The sequence below is a fragment of the Pelodiscus sinensis genome, chromosome 1 (genome assembly GCF_049634645.1).
Source record: "Pelodiscus sinensis isolate JC-2024 chromosome 1, ASM4963464v1, whole genome shotgun sequence".
Taxonomy (NCBI): Eukaryota; Metazoa; Chordata; order Testudines; family Trionychidae; genus Pelodiscus; species Pelodiscus sinensis.
Window position 1 is genome coordinate 105424604 of NC_134711.1, and position 19715 is coordinate 105444318.

A 19715-nucleotide genomic window follows, 5' to 3' on the forward strand; every position below is an offset into this window, starting at 1 on the left:
AACAGAACACCACTGGTCATCACCTACAGTCCTCAGATAAAACTTCTCCGACGCATAGTCAGTGATTTACAACCCATCCTGGACTTTCACAGGCCTTGGGAGGCAGGCCAGTCCTTGCCCACGGACAACCTGCCAACCTGAAGCAGACTCTCACCAGCAACTATACACCGCACCACAGTAACTCAGGAACCAATCCCTGCAACAAACCTCGGTGCCAACTCTGCCCACATATCTACACCAGCGACACTATCACAGAACCTAACCAGATCAGCCACACCATCACAGGTTCATTCACCTGCACATCTACCAATGTAATATACGCCATCATGTGCCAGCAATGCCCTCTGCTAGATAACATCGGCCAAATTGGACAGTCCCTTTGTAAAAGAATAAAAAGACACTGATCAGGTATCAGGAATGGTAATACAAGCAGTCCCCGGGTTACATGGATCCAACTTACATCGTATCCCTACTTACAAACGGGGTGAGGCAACCCCGCACTAGCTGCTTCCTCCCAGCAGACCAGGGAGACGCAAAGCTAGCCCCCCGCCTCCAGCAGACCAGGGAGACGGAGCGGCTTTTCTCAGCAGACACCTCAGCTTGAGAATAAAGGACTGAGGGAAGTGAGGTGAGAGAGAATAAAACTGAGCTCTGGAGAAATGTTTGGCTCGAGTTTCCCTTACAATATGTACCAGTTCCGACTTACATACAAATTCAACTTAAGAACAAACCTACAGTCCCTATCTTGTACGTAACCCGGGGACTGCCTGTATACAAAAACTTGTAGAACACAGTAGCAGATTTAAAAGTAACCATCCTGCAACAAAAAAGCTTCAAAAACAGACTTCAAAGAGAAACTGCTGAGCTACAGTTCATCTGCAAATTTGACACTATCACTTTAGGATTAAACAAAGACTGTGAATGGATAGCCAAATACAAAAGCAGTTGCTCCTCTCTTGGTGTTCACATCTCCACATCAGATGCTAGAAGTGGGCCTCATCCTCCCTGACTGAATTGACCTCATTATCTCCAGCCTTACTCTTGATTGGCACTCTTTTCTTAATCATAGAATCATAGAATCATAGAATAATAGGACTGGAAGGGACCTCGAGAGGTCATCGAGTCCAGCCCCCCGCCCTCAAGGCAGGATCAAGCTCCGTCTACACCATCCCTGACAGATGTCTATCTAACCTGTTCTTAAATATCTCCAGAGAGGGAGATTCCACCACCTCCCTTGGCAATTTATTCCAATATTTGACCACCCTGACAGTTAGGAATTTTTTCCTAATGTCCAATCTAAACCTCCCCTGCTGCACTTTAAGCCCATTACTCCTTGTCCTGTCCTCAGAAACCAAGAGGAACAAATTTTCTCCTTCCTCCTTGTGACACCCTTTTAGATATTTGAAAACCGCTATCATGTCCCCCCTTAATCTTCTTTTTTCCAAACTAAACAAGCCCAGTTCATGAAGCCTGGCTTCATAGGTCATGTTCTCTAAACCTTTAATCATTCTTGTCGCTCTTCTCTGTACCCTTTCCAATTTCTCCACATCTTTCTTGAAATGTGGCGCCCAGAACTGGACACAGTACTCCAGCTGAGGCCTAACTAGTGCAGAGTAGAGCGGCAGAATGACTTCACGAGTTTTGCTTACAACACACCTGTTGATACAACCTAGAATCATATTTGCTTTTTTTGCAACAGCATCACACTGTTGGCTCATATTCAACTTGTGGTCCACTATGACCCCTAGATCCCTTTCCGCCATGCTCCTTCCTAGACAGTCGCTTCCCATCTTGTATGTATGGAACTGATTGTTCCTTCCTAAGTGGAGCACTTTGCATTTCTCTTTATTAAACCTCATCCTGTTTACCTCTGACCATTTCTCTAACTTGCTAAGGTCATTTTGAATTATGTCCCTATCCTCCAAAGAAGTCGCAACCCCACCCAGTTTGGTATCATCTGCAAACTTAATAAGCGTACTCTCTATCCCAATATCTACATCATTGATGAAGATATTGAACAGTACGGGTCCCAAAACAGACCCTTGAGGAACTCCACTTGTTATCCCTTTCCAGCAGGATTTAGAACCATTAACAACAACTCTCTGACTACGGTTATCCAGCCAATTATGCACCCACCTTATCGTGGCCCTATCTAAGTTATATTTGCCTAGTTTATCAATAAGAATATCATGTGAGACCGTATCAAATGCCTTACTAAAGTCTAGGTATATGACATCCACCGCTTCTCCCTTATCCACAAGGCTCGTTATCCTATCAAAGAAAGCTATCAGATTAGTTTGGCATGACTTGTTCTTCACAAACCCATGCTGGCTATTCCCTATCACTTTATTACCTTCCAAGTGTTTGCATATGATTTCCTTAATTACCTGCTCCATTATCTTCCCTGGGACAGACGTTAAACTGACCGGTCTGTAGTTTCCTGGGTTGTTCTTAAGCCTGTATATTTATACCTGCATCTGGAATTTCCACTATGTGTATCTGACAAAGTGGGTCTTTGCCCACGAAAGCTTATGCTCCAATAAATCTGTCAGTCTATAAGGTGCCACAAGACTCCTCATTGCTTTTAGAGATCCAGACTAACATGGCTACCCCTCTGATAATTAAAAAAACACTGTTCTTTCGTTTCCTGGCTCTTATATTCAGTATTAGAAGATTTACCAGGCATTGCTTGAGTCCTTAGCTCAATTTTTGTTTTTCATTTAAATCATTGCTTGAGGGTGGGGCTTGGGATGAGAAGTTGAGTGTGCAGGCTGCCCCAGGGAGAGAACTACCCCAGCGCTTTCTCACCACAGCAGCATGGGGCCAGGTGACTGCAGCTCCAGTGGGCACAGCCAGGGAAAGAGTGCACGTCCCCTGGCTGGGGCAAATCCAGGTACATCTGCCTCCTGCACTTCCCAGCCAGATTGAGGAATGAAGCAAACTGCACTTTCCCATTGTTCCCTGATGAAGGGGAACAGCTAGCAATGTTCCTGTACAAATGGTGAGGAAACGGGGGGAGACTTCAGCCCCCTTTGCCCTCTCTAAAGGGCGCTGGGGGTGCAAGGCTCAGGGATGAGGTAGTGCCAGACGGGAGGGGCATGGTATGCCCCCAGCCAGCCCATTTCACTTGCCTCGTGATTGTCTCTTCTGTTTGGTTTTATGAGAAACAATCCCATTCTGGGATTTGGTTCCTAATACAACCAAATCCTTACCTTGATTTAAGTTGTAAGAGAAAGGAAGCTGTATACTGATTTTTGTGATCCTAGCTCTTACTGTTTAGAGGGAGTTATTGAACAGACATAGATTCAAACAGATACTAGGAATGAAAGCAACTAGTCGACTATCCAATAAGCATATGCTTATCGGATTGTTGAGGTGACTAGTTGCTTCCCTCCTTCCCCCCGCCTCTATAAGAGAGGCAGCAAGCGGGGAGGGCGGGGGAGACAGGAGCTTGGGGAAGGGTTTAAAGAAGGGTAGGTCAAAGAAATGCACCTTACACTTGGAGCAGAAAGTGGGATTCTTCACTATTGGTTGCACCAGTGAGTGTTTGAAATAGGAAAGCAAGGTTGTTTCTGGGAAAGAGATGTTAACTCTTGGTCAGGAGTGGTGTCAACTATCCATGATTCTTTCACACACCAGGATGACGAATTGGATTTCTAAGTTCTGAGTCAGGACTCAGTTAGGGTGTCCAGAACTTCTTGCTGTGTTACGGTACTCAACTCTGTGAATGCAGGTGAGCTGTTGGTTGATGGAGGCAAAGCAGATCCGTATGATTTGAAAAGCCATCCCAAATGTGCACGGCCTTAGCACAGTAGAATGATAGCGCTTCATAAAATAACCATGACAATCTTAGCCTTAGTGAAGTCACGAGCAATGAATGAAAATTCATGGAGCTGTGACCTGTCCGTAACTTTCACTACAATAATGACAAAATGGGAAGAGGCAGATCCAGCACCTAAAACTGCTGAAGCTCCATGGTTTCCCCACCACTGTGATAGCAGGGAGTTGCAAGATGAATCTTTATCCAAAAGAGAAAACAGGACACCCCCACCCGCCGCTTTCCTGAGCATCTCCTCCCTCTAGTGCAAGGCTGTTATTTGGAATCCTGTAGGGCCCTCTCAGGAGACCGGTGCTCGTCGTTGGAACCTGCTACAGCCCCTTCCCACCACAAGGACTGAAGCACAAAATGTCACAGGTTTCTAGAAATCAGATTCTGAGACTTCCATCACACCTCCATGAAATAAAGGTAACCTTATTCTTCACAGTGCTGGATGCTTGGCTCTGATGCACACCCTTGGCATCCAGAACTAATTAAGTTGTTTACCATGCTGAATAATTCCTTGGAGTGAGAGTTGACAGGCTTAATAAAAGCTGACAGGAAGGTTCTCTTGGCCTCAACATTAGAAAAATAATTTATCTTCTGCTTATTTTTAAACTATCCGAAATAGGAAATTCCAACTTCACTTTTATACCTGCTGTGGTACTCAACTTTATAAAAGGTAGTGCAATGGAGGCGCAACAGCAAGTAAGGTGATAGCAAAACTATTTGAATATGAAGCACAGATTTCAAATTCTTAAGTTGGCATACAAGTGAAGAGTCTTTCAGCTTACAAAAAATTCAGAATTAATCCCTTCTCTTTCAAAAGTGACCTGGCCAGTAATATCTTATTACAGTAGTTTATGTGCAATGAGCTGGTATCAAACCAGTTAAAAAGTGTTATTGTCCACCTTACAGAACTATTGTGTCAACAAATATCAAGGATTTACGAGGCACAAAAAACAGCCTCTAGCTCTGGTACCTCCAAATTGAAATGGAGACAGATAAGGTGCTTTTTCTATAGCTATGTCCATGAGGAACTTCAATTTGCAGTGATGGCCAACTAGCACCTCATTTTAAAAGTAAAGGTTCCCATAAATGTCTGGTAAGTAGGATTTGAGATGGCTGCCCACATGTATTTTAGAAATCCATTTGGTTGGGAATAACTCCCTAAAGTATACACACACATCCTGCTCCCACTTACCCCCACGTAAGTAAAAGTTAAAACTGACCACTTAAAAAAAAAGTAATTTATTGATATGAAAGCTATGTGCAAGTTGTTCACACTATGTTTTATTTACAGTAGTAATGTACATACAGCAGGTATTAAATGTCAAATTTCTATTTTTCCAATTTGTTTTTCTCCCTTAATTACTTGCTTATGTCAGTAGTTTTATTGGATACTGGATTTGTTCAAGATGTGCAAAAAAAATTTTGATGAACAAATGTTTTAAAATTAAATTTCTCAAACGTGTTCGAATTTCATTTCCATAGATTTGTTTCTATGAAAGAAAACTTACAACAGATTGTGTACACAGAAAAAAACAGAAAGGTTTAGAAATGAAATTAAATTCTCCCTGTTCCTTCCCCCCACCCAAGTATAAAACCAAAGAACTAGGGCCTGGTCTATGCTAGGTTTCTCTAAAAAATTCCATGCCATTTCTTCTAGTGATGAAAGTAACAACCAGAGTGCTTCCATGGACAAAGTGCCTATGACTGCTAGTATTTTAACCATACCATTTTCTATCACTGCTTAAACTACTTCTTATTGTGCTTAAAACACAAGCAGCCATCTGAGTCCTGTCAATGCTAAAATTCCCATAGCTGTACTAAAACTAGTGATAGGAAATTATGGGAGAACAAATCCCAGTATAGAAAAAGCTGTACAAGTATAGCTGTATTAGAAACCTAAAATTCAGATGGTGATGGGCTCTGACACAGTTCTTCATAATTCACAGTTGCCAGTCTGATATAATTAATACATTATACATTATTTAATTTAAATCAAAGGATGATGATAATGCCTGGATTGATTTTTTTCAGAATGTAGTGATAATGGCAGACAAAAGTTAGTTTCTTTTTCAATCCATATATCCTCAGCTTATTTATGTACAGTGATACCAAAATATTACTATACCATTTTCAAGGAGGATTCAGGTCACCAATGCTAATTAACACTCAACTGTATTGTTTGTTGAAAAATTTTCATCTTTCACTTATCAGAATTTCTTGAGTAAGCTGTACCCATTTGCTTTGTGCAGCCACTGGAAAGTTCACGATTAGTATATTTCCTGATAAAGAGACTTTAAATTATATTTGCCAATTAACCAGTGATTAACCTCTTTGTCATCCACTAATTTGTTGAAAAGAAACATTTCTAAGCCAAGAGGGTATATATAGGTGGTTGGATTGGAAGACTAGGGCAAGGAAGAAGCACAGTTTCAGAGAGCTGAACTGTATTAAAAGTGGATTCCAATTAAAAGAAGTTCATTTAAAATAACTGTTGGTTAAACTAGTATGAAAATTGGTTCTCAGTCTGACTCTCTCTCTCTTTTGGACTCTCGTGTCCAGAACCACAGGAAGCATTTTTCCCTGGTAAGGAAGAATGATAAATTGGTTTATGTTGATTAAATAGAATATTTAACATGTAAAGTTCCACGCTGCTTACCAATGTGACATTAGGGAGATGGGATTGTTAAGGCAAATAACGTTGTTTCCATCTGTTGATCTAAATTCTGTTTGAGCATATCAGTGATAAATGAATATTGAGAATTATCCGTTATTGTAAATTAACCCCTTAAATGTTGGCAAGTGATCGTATTTGTACATTTATAATTTAGCACCTTAAACTGGAATTCAGATTATGTCAAGTGATGGACTAGTGAAGAGACTGTGTGTGGTGGAAGAGAAACTACAGTTTTACTACAGGCCTAATGTACAGAGAAGAGCCATAAAATTGTGGATAGTGATGTCTATTTAATTCTTCAACAAATAAATGTGCATGTGAGAGAAACAACATCAGAAACAGCATCACGAACACATCTATTTTATCAACTAAATCTGTGGGGAAATATACATGCAAGTGTGCTGGAGTCGCAATTCAAATTATAGGAAGCTATAATGCATCACAAAATTTTTACTTTAAGAGGCTAGTGTGATCAACATTTACTATGCTGCCTTCAGCTAGAAGAAAACAACAAACCACCATGTTTGTTAATCTTAAAATAAATTGGGTTATCTTAGAAAAATTCCTCACAACATTGTAAAATGTGTTTTTCCCGGAGGGCAATACTTAAAGTAGACTCTTGTATAAACATTCTAGTCCTGCTGTCTCTTCTACAGATACTCTTAGCCTTCATATTTCCCAAAATATTGGAAAAGAACTTAAAAAAAAGCTCACCTCCTCACTGTCCAACCTAATTTTAAAAGAAACACTTATTATCCCACAATAGTTTTGAAATTTCATTTTATTTTTAAATTCCACAAAAACAATTTTGTTAGTGGATGGTCCAGAGGTTTGGTCCCAGAGGGGGGAAGGGGTCCTTGCACTTGATTGTCAACCCCAACAATGAAATGCAAACTCTGGTGCACATTCATTGGTTTGCACCAACTCCTTAGTACATCCTCCTGTTTATTTAAAGTTCCAGGCTAACTCACCTAAAGTCATATTAATTTAGCCAGTTCAAAAATGTGTTTTATACTGCTGCTTTCTCTTCAAATTCTGGGGAAAAAATGGTTGCACACATATAACATTTTTACTGTGCCAACTATCAAATTCAGGTCTCTATTTGCCATGGTGCATGCAATATACTCATGGAAGAACACCCAGTGCTTTCTCCTCTTTATGGTATTTAAACCTCTATTGTAAAAGCAGCTTAAAAACTATGCAACAAGACTACACTGTCCAGGCACTAGAACTTTAATGGTTCTGCCTAAGTTTAAATGATACTGTCACCAGACAGTAAACTTGGTCTGTTTTATTTGCACCAGAAAACTGGTAAGGAAACATTTAGAGCCATGTATTATGTGGATTAAATATGACTTGTTTTGCAAAGTACAGCATACTTGTCTGTCTGTAAGCCAAACCAACTGTCTTTACATGAGCAAATTTACACATAGTTGCAGTACACAGATAAGAGTTCATAAATAAAATTCTACCAGGTATACAACGCTTAGCAAATGTTCAAGTCATCAGGATTCTCCACCCATATAAACTGTGTGGCGGGTAGAGATAACCTTCACCAAAGATGAGTCTCTCGAATCTCAGCAATAATCTGACTGGCTCGCTGCAATGCCTGCACAGAGGGGAAAAACACAAGAAGAAATATTAATTACCACCCTATTTGCCTCATGTGAGAGCTAGGAGATAATTCTTTGGAAGATTATGTCTATTCAGCCATGTTTTACAAAACAAGATCATTGTTTTCACTGCTGGGAGGCGTAATTCAATAATATCTGTAAGAGGCCTTTCAGATCCCCAGACGGAACATACTACACAAGTACAAAATATTACAAAAACAAAGTATTGTCACAATTGTAACCCACAATTAATGCGTCAAGTCACCCCCTCCCCCCTCAGCCTCATTAAAGAACTGAAAGTGTTAGAAATACATGCAAAACAAAAAGGTTGTGTTCCAGCCATAACTTTGAGACTTGTCTTTTGGTTTGAAAATGTTCTCACCTATCCAAAAGCCCCAATGTATTTGTACTAATCCTCCATGGTGATAATTAAGTCTTTAGATAAGCTACATACCTATTTGCTACTATTTATATCATTACAACATGCACAGAATAAAACAGTTTCTGCAATCAATGTATAAATTGCATTTATTTTGTACCTTGTACCTAGCTGTCATTTTAAACAAACTTCATAAATCACTTTATGATAAGTACCAACAATGCACCCAGGACCACACAAGACAGATGACTCAGGCCCCAAAGAGTTTACAATCAACAAAATTCTTTCACTGATTCAAACATGTGGCTCAAGTAAGAGAAGAGATTTAAAATTACACTTGTTATATCCAGTCTTGGAACTGTGACAGCTTAGGGGCTCTAGTATCTCTAATATGCAGAGTCAATACCTGCTCATTCAATGAGAGAATTGCCCCATGCTATATCTCCCTCACTGTGCTGATTTGATCGTCTGGAAAAAGAACGGTTACTTACCTGTAACTGTTGTTCTTTGAGATGTGTTGTTCATGTCCATTCGAAGTAGGTGTGCGCACCGCGTCTTCCGGAGCATTTTCCCTAGCGGTACCCGTAGCGCCGGCAGGGCACTCCCTGGAGTGGCGCCGCCATGGCAGGGCATAAGTACCCCTGCCAGCACTGCCCCACCTCAGTTCCTTCTTGCCGGACACTCCGATGAAGGGGAGGTAAGGTGGGAGTCGAATGGACATGAGCAACACATCTCGAAGAACAACAGTTACAGGTAAGTAACGGTTCTTTTCTTCTTCGAGTGGTTGCTCATGTCCATTCGAAGTAGGTGACTACCAAGCTAACCCCACGGAGGAGGGGTCGGAGCAGTCATACCACCAGAGTCATGAAGGAAGGTGAACAATAAACGGATTTATTTGAACAATCCAACACTGACAAGGCACAAATTAAGAACAAAGACAACCGGATATATATATTTACATATTTACATCACAGATTCGAGGACTGCAGAGCCCACCCTTGCATCCTCCCTGGCCTGCTGAGGTAGCGCATAATGTGTTGCAAACGTGCGAAGGGAAGACCATGTGGCTGCCCTGCAAATTTCTGTGATTGGTACCTGGGCACCAAAGGCCACCGAGGACGCCTGCGCCCTGGTAGAGTGTGCCTTCACCCTGGGCGGGGTTTTACCAGCCAGTTGATAACATTCTATGATGCATTGCACCACCCATCTTGATAGCCTTTGTGTCGAAATATGCAACCCTTTCACCCTGTCCCCAAACGCAATAAACAATTGTTGTGATTTACGGAACGGCTTGGTCCTATCAATGTAGAACGCCAGCGCCCGCTTGGCGTCCAGGGAGTGAAGCACCCGCTCCTTAGAGGAGGCGTGAGGTTTTGGGAAAAAAAACAGGAGATAAATCTCCTGGGACAGGTGGAATGGTGATACCACCTTCAGGAGGGAGGCTGGATGAGGCCAGAGCCTTACATTGTTATGAGAAAAAACAAGGTAGGGCGGGTCTACAGTTAGCGCCCTTAGTTCCAACACCCTTCGAGCCGATGTAATGGCCACGATGAAAGCAACCTTCAATGAAAGGTGCTGCAGGGAACACGTGGCCAGCGGTTCAAAGGGGGGTAGCATAAGCCTGTGGAGGACCACGTTAAGGTCCCAGACGGGAAGCGGGGCCCTCACCGAGGGATACAGCTTTTCCAAGCCAGTAAGAAACCTTTTAACCACCGGGTTAGAAAAAAGGGAGACTCCTGCCGTACCAACATGGAAGGCGGAGAGAGATGCCACATGGACTTTGATAGAAGAAAAAGATAGGCCACTAGACCGAAGCTGGAAAAGATAGTCAAGAATAGTTGGAATAGGAGCCGAGGACGGGTGTACTCCTCTCCGGGACGCCCAAGACGAGAAGCGCCGCCACTTGGCAGCGTACGACCGTCTAGTAGAGGGTTTCCTGCTACTGAGGAGGACCATCTGAACCTCTTGGGAACATTCCCTTTCAGGTTGGCTCAACCACGGATAAACCATGCCGTTAAGTGGAGAGACTGGAGATCCGGGTGAACCATGATCCCCTTGCCCCAGGGTTGAGTTAGCAGGTCCCTGACTGGAGGGAGTGCTATTGGGTCTTGGATAAGCATGTCCACTAGGATGGGGAACCAGAACTGTCTGGGCCACCTGGGGGCTATGAGAATGATCGAGGACCGAAAGGTCCTCGCCCTGGTCAATACCCTGGAAATTAGGGGAAATGGGGGAAATGCATAGAGAATACCCTCTGGCCACACGGTCGTCAGGGCATCCCCCAGGGAATATTTCCCCAGCCCCAGCAGGGAACAGTAGTTCCTGCACTTGGCATTGCGTGCCGAGGCGAACAGGTCTAGGCGGGGATAACCCCACCTGCGGAAAACCTGGCGTAGAGCAGAGTCCTTGAGCGACCACTCGTGGGCTCCAAAGGATCTGCTCAGCGTGTCCGCCAGCAGGTTTTTGCACCCCGGGAGGTATTCCGCCTGAGGTGTGATATCGTGCGTGACGCACAAGTGCAAAAGTTGCAGGGCCTCTTTGCAGAGGGGAGGCAACCACGCCCCACCCTGCTTGTTGAGGTAGAAAACCGCCACTGTGTTGTCTACACGAACCAGGATCGAGCAATGGGCGAGCCTTGGCTGGAAGGCTTTGCAGGCTCTCCTCACCGCCCGCAATTCCCGGACGTTTATGTGTAGGGCTCGCTTGGAGAGGGACCAAAGACCTTGAGTCCTGTGCCACCCCAGGTGTGCTCCCCAGCCCAGGTCGGACGCATCGGTGACCAACGTCAGGGAGGGGCGTTGAAAGGAACCCCACTGCGTACCACAGTTTCCTTGGTCTACCATAGGAGGGAGTCCAGAATTTCTGTGGGCACCGTAACTATCGAATCCCAAAGACCCCTGGATTGGCTGAAGGCCCTCGCCAACCACGCCTGCAGGGGTCTCATTCTCATTCTGGCATGGCGGACTGTGTATGTGCACGCCGCCATATGGCCCAGGAGCCTGGAGCAAACCCGAGGGGTCGTGATAGGGAACCAGGTTAACCCCGAGAACAGCTTCAATATGGAGAGGAACCTGCCCTTTGGCAGGAACGCCCTTGCCACCCTCGAATTGAGGAGGGCTCCCACGAATTCTATCTGGTGGTAGGGAGTCAGGGATGACTTCTTGACATTTATCATGAGTCCTAACCTTAGGAAAAGGGCTCTTGTGCCACGTGAGCTTCTACCTGCCCGTACGAGCGAACTCGGATCAGCCAATCGTCGAGGTACAGGAACATGTGCACCCCTTGTTTGCGGAGATATGCGGCAACCCATGCCATGCATTTCGTGAATACCCTCGGTGCCGTACATAAACCAAAAAGGAGCACCGTAAACTGAAAATGGGATTGGCCCACCATAAACCTGAGGAACCGCCTGTGGCTGGGTCTGATCGACACGTGAAAGTACACCTTGAGGTCGAGAGTCGCGTACCAGTCTCCTAATTGTAGCACTGGGATGACCGTTGCCAAAGTCACCATTCTGAACCTGTATTTTATGACCGCCTTGTTTAAATCTCGGAGGTTCAAGATGGGGCGGACCCCTCCCTTCGGCTTGGGGACAACAAAATAACGGGAGTAAAAACCGCTTCCTCGCAAATGCAGAGGAACCTCCTCTATTGCTCCTTTTTTGAGGAGCGCAGACACCTCCTGGCACAGGATGTGTTCGTGAGGGGTGTCCCTTACTAAGGCCGGATAAAGGGGTTTTGAGGACGGTGAGCCTAGAAAAGGGATAGAATAGCCTCCATTTACTATGTTCAGAACCCAGGCATCCGATGTTATTATGGCCCAAGCATGGGCAAAAAGGGATAGCCTGGCCCCAAACGGGGGGCCAGGGCGGGAGATTGGTACAGGACTCTCGAACAGGGCATCAAAATTGGGGCTTGCCCTGATGGGAAGGACTGTGAGGACCTCCCCGCTGGGTATTGGTCCTGGGGCAACGACGTCGACCCCTAGCCCCCTGAGGGTGCGCAACCGCCCTGGAACCTCCATCGGAGGCCAGGAAGCGGTGCCTCCAGTAATCCCCACGGGGGACCTGGGGCTGCGCTCTCCCCTGCTGCCTATAGGGCAGCTGCTGCAGCTGCGGGGCCGGCGTGTGGATGCCCAAGGACTTCAAGGTGGACCTTGTGTCCTTTAGGGTATGGAGCCTAGAGTCGGTGTGCGGCCTCGACCCTTCCGAGTCAACCGAGGATGGAGGGGAGGTTGTGAGGCTAATAAGGTCCTGCGCCGCTTCGAACGTAGCCGGCGTGGACGGGCAGTGTGGAGGCAGGCGACCCGGACTATCGAGGCCTCCTTGGCGCCGACGGTGCGGCGGGGACGTTACGCGCACCGGTGAGCCCACGCCGCGGCGCCCAGCCAAAGTCGCTTTCTTCGAAGGGGACCTTCCCCGGGATTTCTTCACTCTCTTAGTCGGAGGAGAGTGAGACCGGTGCCGAGACTTCGACGCCGATGCACGGTGCCAGTGAGGAGCCTCCTGCGTGGAAGCCGATGCGCTGCTCACTGCAGGCTGTTCCTGCGGCACCGGTTGAAGCGCTGTCTCCATGAGGAGAAGCTTCAGGCGGGAAACCCTTTCTTTTCTGGTACGGGGCTTAAAGGACTTGCAGATCTTACAGGCAATAGCCAGATGAGCCTCACCCAAGCACTTAAGACAACTGTCATGTGGGTCGCCCCTGGGCATAAACTTCCCGCAGTCAGCGCACGTCTTGAAGCCTTGCAGCCCTGGCATTCCTTACCCCCAAGGGGGAAGGAACAAAACAAAGAACCTAACTATCTAACTACAAGAACTATTTACAAACCAATGTGAGAACAGGAGCCATTAACTAACTAAGAGACAGAGATATAGACACACTCCAACGACCATCACTGCGGTAAGAAGGAACTGAGGTGGGGCAGCGCCGGCAGGGGTACTTATGCCCCGCCATGGCGGCGCCACTCCAGGGGGCGCCCTGCCAGCGCTACGGGTACCGCTAGGGAAAATGCTCCGGAAGATGCAGTGCATGCGATGCGCTCACCTACTTCGAATGGACATGAGCAACCACTCGAAGAAGAAACATATTTCTCTATGCCAATTCAGAGCAGAGGAATGGAACTGGCAATATTAAGTACACCAAAAACTAGTGGAAAATTAGAAATTTGGAAAAAAAACAATTTTACTGTATTGTTAGAATTATAGGACTGGAAGGACCTCAAGAGGTCGAGTCATTTAGTTCAGTTCCCTGCACTCACAGCAGGACTAAGTATTATCTAGATCAGTGTTACGAGTGCCCTTAGGTTAGGGGTACTCAAGAGAAGTCTGGGGGAAAACTGAATTTTTGTTTTAAGTTTTACAGCACTTTATTATTTTTGTACTTTTTACACCCAAAAATGTTATCGCCCACCTCGCAACGATTGAGTTGTTTAACCAAATGTGTTGCAATAGTAGAAAAAAATTGTGTGTCTGAAAACTGTAGGTACTGAGTACTTTTTTTAAATGGGGTACTTTATAAAAAAAACAAACAAAAAAAGGTTGAGAATCACTGATCTAGATCATTCCTGAAAGGTGTCGAGATTTTTTTATGACATTAGATGATGAAGATTCTACAATCTCCTAGGCAATTTATTCTAGCGCTTAACCACCCTGACAGGAAGATTTTCCTCATGTCCAACATAAAACTCCACTGCTGAAATTTAAGCCCATTGCTTCTTGTCCTATCCTTAAGAGGTTAAAAAGAACAATTTCTCCTTTCTTGTAAAAACTTTTGAGGTATCTGAAAACTGTTATGTTCCTTTCTCAGTCTTCTCTTTTCCTGACTAAATGAACCCAATTTCTTCAAATTTCCCTTTTTTTCCCCCACTAATGTCACACTATTGACTCATGGTCCACTATGATCGCCCACATCCCTCTCTGAAGTATTCCTTCCTGGGGTGTCGTTTCCTATTTTGTACACGTACAACTGACTGTTCCTTCCTAACTGAAGTATTTTGCATTTGTCCTTATTGAATCTCATTCTATTTACCACCGATTATTTCTCCAGTTTGACCAAATTAGGGATGTGACTGGTTAACCAGTGGGGCCTGGAGCAGCTTCCAGCCCCTGCCTTTAACTGGTTAAACATTACATTTTTACATCCCTAGTCCAAATAATTTTTTAATTACAATCTTGTCCTTCAAAGCACTTGCAATCCCTCTGTCCACAAACTTTGTAAGTGTGCATTATTTTAAATCACTGATGAAGATACTGAACACAACTTGACCCTGAACTGATCCCTGCGGGATCCCACTCATGCCCTTCCAGCATGACTGTAAACCATTGATAACTACTCTTTGGGAACCATTATGCACCTGTATTATAATGGCTTCATCTAGGTTGTATTTTCCTAGTTTGTTTATGAGCAGGTCATGTGAGACAGTATCAAAAGCCTTACTAAAAAAATCAAGAAATACCACTTCTACAACTTCCTTATTATGAATAAGGCTTGTTACCCTGCCAAAGAAAGCTGTCAGGTTGGTGTGGCATGATTTGTTCTTACCATCTTATCTTCCAGATGTTTGCAAACTGACTGCTTAATTATTTACCCCATAAACTTCTGTACCTGGAAAGATAAAGTCTGACTTGTCTGTAATTCCTCGGGTTGACTTTATTTCCCTTTTCATGTTGAATCTAGAATAGCTAATGCACTTGCCTAAACTCACTGCAGTACAAGAAACAGGTGTAGCATCCAAAGTCACAGTCATACTCACAAAATATGTCCCTAATCAAAAGATAGGAGTGCAGTATTCTTCACAGAAATAAGTGTGGATTTGGGCGTGGGAGGAGAGAAGAGAATGTTTAACCCCACCTTCAAAAGGAAATTGTGTCATGAGAGTTAGAGCTTTAAAGGATTATATTGGAAAACTTCAAAAAGTTGACTATTCTAAAACTCCTTTATAAAAGAATGATAATGCCAATCTAGAAAAGCTATGGATGGGCTTACTCCAAGAGCTAAATTAATAACACATGATGTACGAGTATTTCCTTCTTGTTTTCTTGCCCATGTACAGCATCTATAAAAGATTGAACTAGATCAAAAGAAAAACTGACCTGAATCAAAAAAGCATGGCAAAAACCTGAACACAGTTATATACGTGTATATAAGATTTATCATTATGCTTCAGTTTAAGTAACTTCACTGGGGCTACGTCTAGACTGGCCACAAATTCCGGAAAAGGGATGCAAATCAAGTAAGTCAGCATAGGGAAATCCGCGGGGGATTTAAATATCCCCCGCGGATTTAAATAAACATGTCCACCGCTTTATATAAAGGGCTTTATTCCGGAGGATCGCGCCAGTCTAGACGCTTTTTTCCGGCTTTTCCCCAAGCCGGAAAAAAAGCGGCGGACATGTTTATTTAAATTCGCGGGGGATATTTAAATCTCCCGCAGATTTCCCTATGCTGACTTACCTGATTTGCATCCCTTTTCCGGAATTTGTGGCCAGTCTAGACGTAGCCTGGGTGTTTTAGTTTTCATTACCTTTAACATGTCAGCTGCCTCCTTTCTGCGTTGTGCCATGTCCTCAGATTCAGTAAGAAGGTCATCTAACAACAAGGATTTATACAGCTGTCCAACTAGCTCGCTCTGAAGTGTGTCTTTCACATGATTCACCAAAAAATGCATCACCGCCTTTGGCACGCTGTAAGCAAAAATAATAATAGTAATAATAACTAACAATAATACTAATAAATAAATAAAATACATAAATAATAAAATAACAAAATATCAAACAAGCCACATAAAGCTAGGGCATAAGCTAATCTAGATTCAACATGCAGTTTGAGTAAATCTACATATACCAATGTAAACAATTATACAGAATTTTGACAAGAATCTCATAGCAATATGTCCTAACTACCTGTAAAGTAACTGTGTGCAGTAAAACTGTGGCGTGTACTGTACTCCCATCTGTAAAATCCTGAACTGTTCTATACCAACTACTAAGTCTAAATTATTTTTATTACAGTAGCATCTAGAAGCCTGATCAAGATGAGCCCCCATTGTATTAGGCACTATAAAAACACTAAGCTCTTCACAGCAAGTTCTCTCAATATCTAAATAAGGGATGGGAAAATCTACGGCCTGCAGGCTGGAATTAGCCCCCAGCTTGCCTTGATCCAGCCTGCGAAGTTTGGGGCTTTCCCTTCCCCTGCAGCAGAGGGAGCCAGCACTGGCGCACCAATTCCATGGCAAGTCTGAGCCTTGACACCCCCATGTCTGGCTACAATGCCAACACTGGCTCGCTGCTACAGAGGGAAGCAGCAAGAAGCTGGTATTAAAGCCCCTGCATGGCCAGCTCTGCCTGACATGGAGAGGTAGCGAGCTCTGTACACTGCTGTTGCCCCTGGCTTCACTAGGGCAACAGCAGCGCAGGGAAGAGCTCACCTGTAGGCTCCTTCCCCCTCCCCCCCCCAACTACATGGGAATCGCAGCTAATGGGAGAAACTAGAGGCAGCACCTGCAAGTGCAAGGGAGCACATGCCACCTGTGCCATGTAAGTACCCCAACCCCCTACCACTTCCTGCACGCTCCCTTCCCTCTCAGATCCTATTTCTACACCTTACTTCCCACCCAGACCACACACCTGCACCCTACCTTGTGCACAGTCATCACACCTTCCACCCCAGACAACTTCCTGGCAGCCCCTCCTGCACACTGAATTTCTCAGAGTCTAGAGAGGTCCCATAAGAGTTAATCCAACCCTGGGTGGAAGCCCTGAGCCTGGAACATAAGGGGAATCCTCTCTCCTCCCTCTCGAGGTCATGAGTGAAGTGAGTGTCTTTTTTTCTCCCTGCTTCTCAAGTTGGGGGACATAGTGTAGGGGGATTTTCCTCCTCACTTGGGGGCCAGGTTAGTGAGGTGTGTGTGTGGGGGGGGGGGGTTGTTTTGTTTTCTCACTTGTGTGTAGCCCTCAACTGATTTTTCTGTGGGTCAGGGCCACTGACCCAAACAAGGTACCCCACCGCTGATCTAAAAATAGACCATAGAAGGGAGGAAAAGGGAAATGGAAGCACAGTGAAGTACTTGTCCATGGTCACACAGCAGGTCAACAAAAGAGCTCTGAACAGAAGACAGCTCTACCAATTCCCTGGTATTACCCTATACCAGTTCCTCTTAACTTTTTCCAGACAACAGTATCCCTTTCAAGGGTCAGATGTGTCTTGTGTACCCCAAGTTTTACCTTACTTAAAAATTTACAGAATTAGACAAAAATGTCACAGCACACTATTACTGAAAAATTGCATACATTCTCATTTTTACCATACAATTATAAATCAATTGGAATATAAACGTTGTACTTACATTTCAGTGTAGAGTATATTGAGCAGTATAAACAAATTGTTTATGAAATTTTAGTATTTGCTAACTTCACTAATGCTTTTTATGTAGCCTGTTGTAAAACTAGGCAACTATGTAGATGAAATGATCTGCCACTGCCCTATTCATGGGATGATGCTGCTTTTAAGGCACCACACAGCAAGAAGTGATGGGAATTTCAAAATTTGAGATATTAGATAAGGATAAAATAATTACCCAAAACAGAGTTTGGCCATGCCCCTGCTCTTAGATCCATGGAAACATGGATCTAAGCGCCCAATTATAGAATTCTTTTTACTTTGCCTATAAAGAAGGGATAAATTGCTGACTTTTCTGTAAAGTTTTCAGTAATAAAACATTAGTCACTTCATTCTTAACACAAAAAACTGTGCAACAGCAACTTTAAAGACTCTACGGTTTGGCTAAGGATTGGCACATGCTAGCTGAAAATTATACATGAACCTCCTTAGACTGAAGGCTGGTGGCTGCAAAGATGAGTTCTATGAATGTTTGACTGGACCTTAGATGTATACCAATTACTTGCCCCTATTCATCAATTCAGATTGCAGTACAGTACCATATACAAAAGCAGAGAGACACACTCTTCAAAACTACATGAAAATGTTAGTACTCTGTTGTATTACACTTTAAAACAAGAACTAGTATTGGATGCTTTGAAAAACTGTGCGTTTTGCCTATCAAATAGACGTTAATTTGATAAGCAAACTCCATAGCTCTTCCCTGCAGAGCTATTAAACTCTGTCAAGAGTGATAAAGAAATACAAAAGCAAATGTTATATTCAGTAACGAATGGCACAGCTATATCACTAAAAGACAGACAAAGTTCAGATAACCATGTAAAGTTAACTATTACCTGTCCTGAATGTTCTTCCTGACAATAAGGAAGTAGGATTTGATAAGTCGTTCAATCACTTCGCAGTCTCGTTGCTCACGGGCAGAGAGTCTGCGTGCAACAGGTACAGGCTATGAGAAAAAATAAAAACAAACTTACTTTAATGTTTATAGGTCGACTATAAACTTTACCTACTTAGGAAAGCAGAGTAGTTAACACCAGTCATCTTTCAGCCTGATTTCAACCGGTCTTGCAACAAGTGTTTACCCTCCCCAAAACAGAACTAGAGATGTTTTGACAAGTCAGAAACATGGGCTCTGAAACTGAACTAAGTAGTAGTACAGAAGGCAGGAAATGATCAAGAAAACCTCTCAGAGAAAAAGGCAATAGTTTAATTTAATCAAATGACTTTGATTTTTACAATAGCTCATTGTTCCTGACAGTGAAAGTGATTGTTCATTTGATCCTGCTGAAGTCTAGGACACATTTGCTATTCTGACAAGAGATTAATCTTTGTATAGTATAACAAAGTAAGTAGTCAAGTAGATCCTTCATTTAGATTGGTGTGAAACTAATCCAGTGCTTCCCAGTTCTGGTCCATGAACTAAAGGGCAAAGAAGGGTTAATGGCACAGGACCTGTTCATGTCCAGTTTCATATTTTACAGATACAGAATTCAATACAGATTAAAACCCTGTTTCCTGTGCCTGACCTAATCAGAAGAGGTGCAGCTATAGCATATTTTTCACAACTTACCACATCCAATAGGTTTACAGCATGGCCTTTTTGGGGGCTGGCAGGTAAGACTGTAATTGGTTTAGATTTTTCCTCCATTAATATCTCTTCAGCTTTTGAGGGTTTCAGCATTCCTCTCCAGTTGCCTGTTCCAGGTTCTTGAGTCACATCTCCCACCCCAGGAGCAGCCTGCAGAAACAGGACAATGCAAAGATATACTGGTCAACCAAAAGTCAGACACTACCAGGCAGTGTCCAGTGATACTCATGTGAT

At 43.8% G+C, this 19715-nt stretch overlaps 1 protein-coding gene across 4 annotated transcripts in view; it reads right to left on the bottom strand.

The window, feature by feature from the left end:
- Positions 1 to 5049: 5049 nt before the first annotated feature.
- The window catches only part of DNM1L (dynamin 1 like), a 70141-nt gene continuing 55475 nt past the window's right edge, over positions 5050 to 19715 (bottom strand). For all 4 annotated transcript variants that reach the window (XM_075940313.1, XM_075940303.1, XM_075940315.1 and 1 more), the window contains 4 exons: positions 19464 to 19631; positions 18730 to 18839; positions 16017 to 16176; positions 5050 to 8112 (listed from right to left, as the gene is read on the bottom strand). In XM_075940313.1, the coding sequence (XP_075796428.1) occupies positions 8056 to 8112; positions 16017 to 16176; positions 18730 to 18839; positions 19464 to 19631 (495 nt within the window). In that variant the 3' untranslated portion in view covers positions 5050 to 8055. The remainder of the gene's footprint in view (positions 8113 to 16016; positions 16177 to 18729; positions 18840 to 19463; positions 19632 to 19715) is intronic.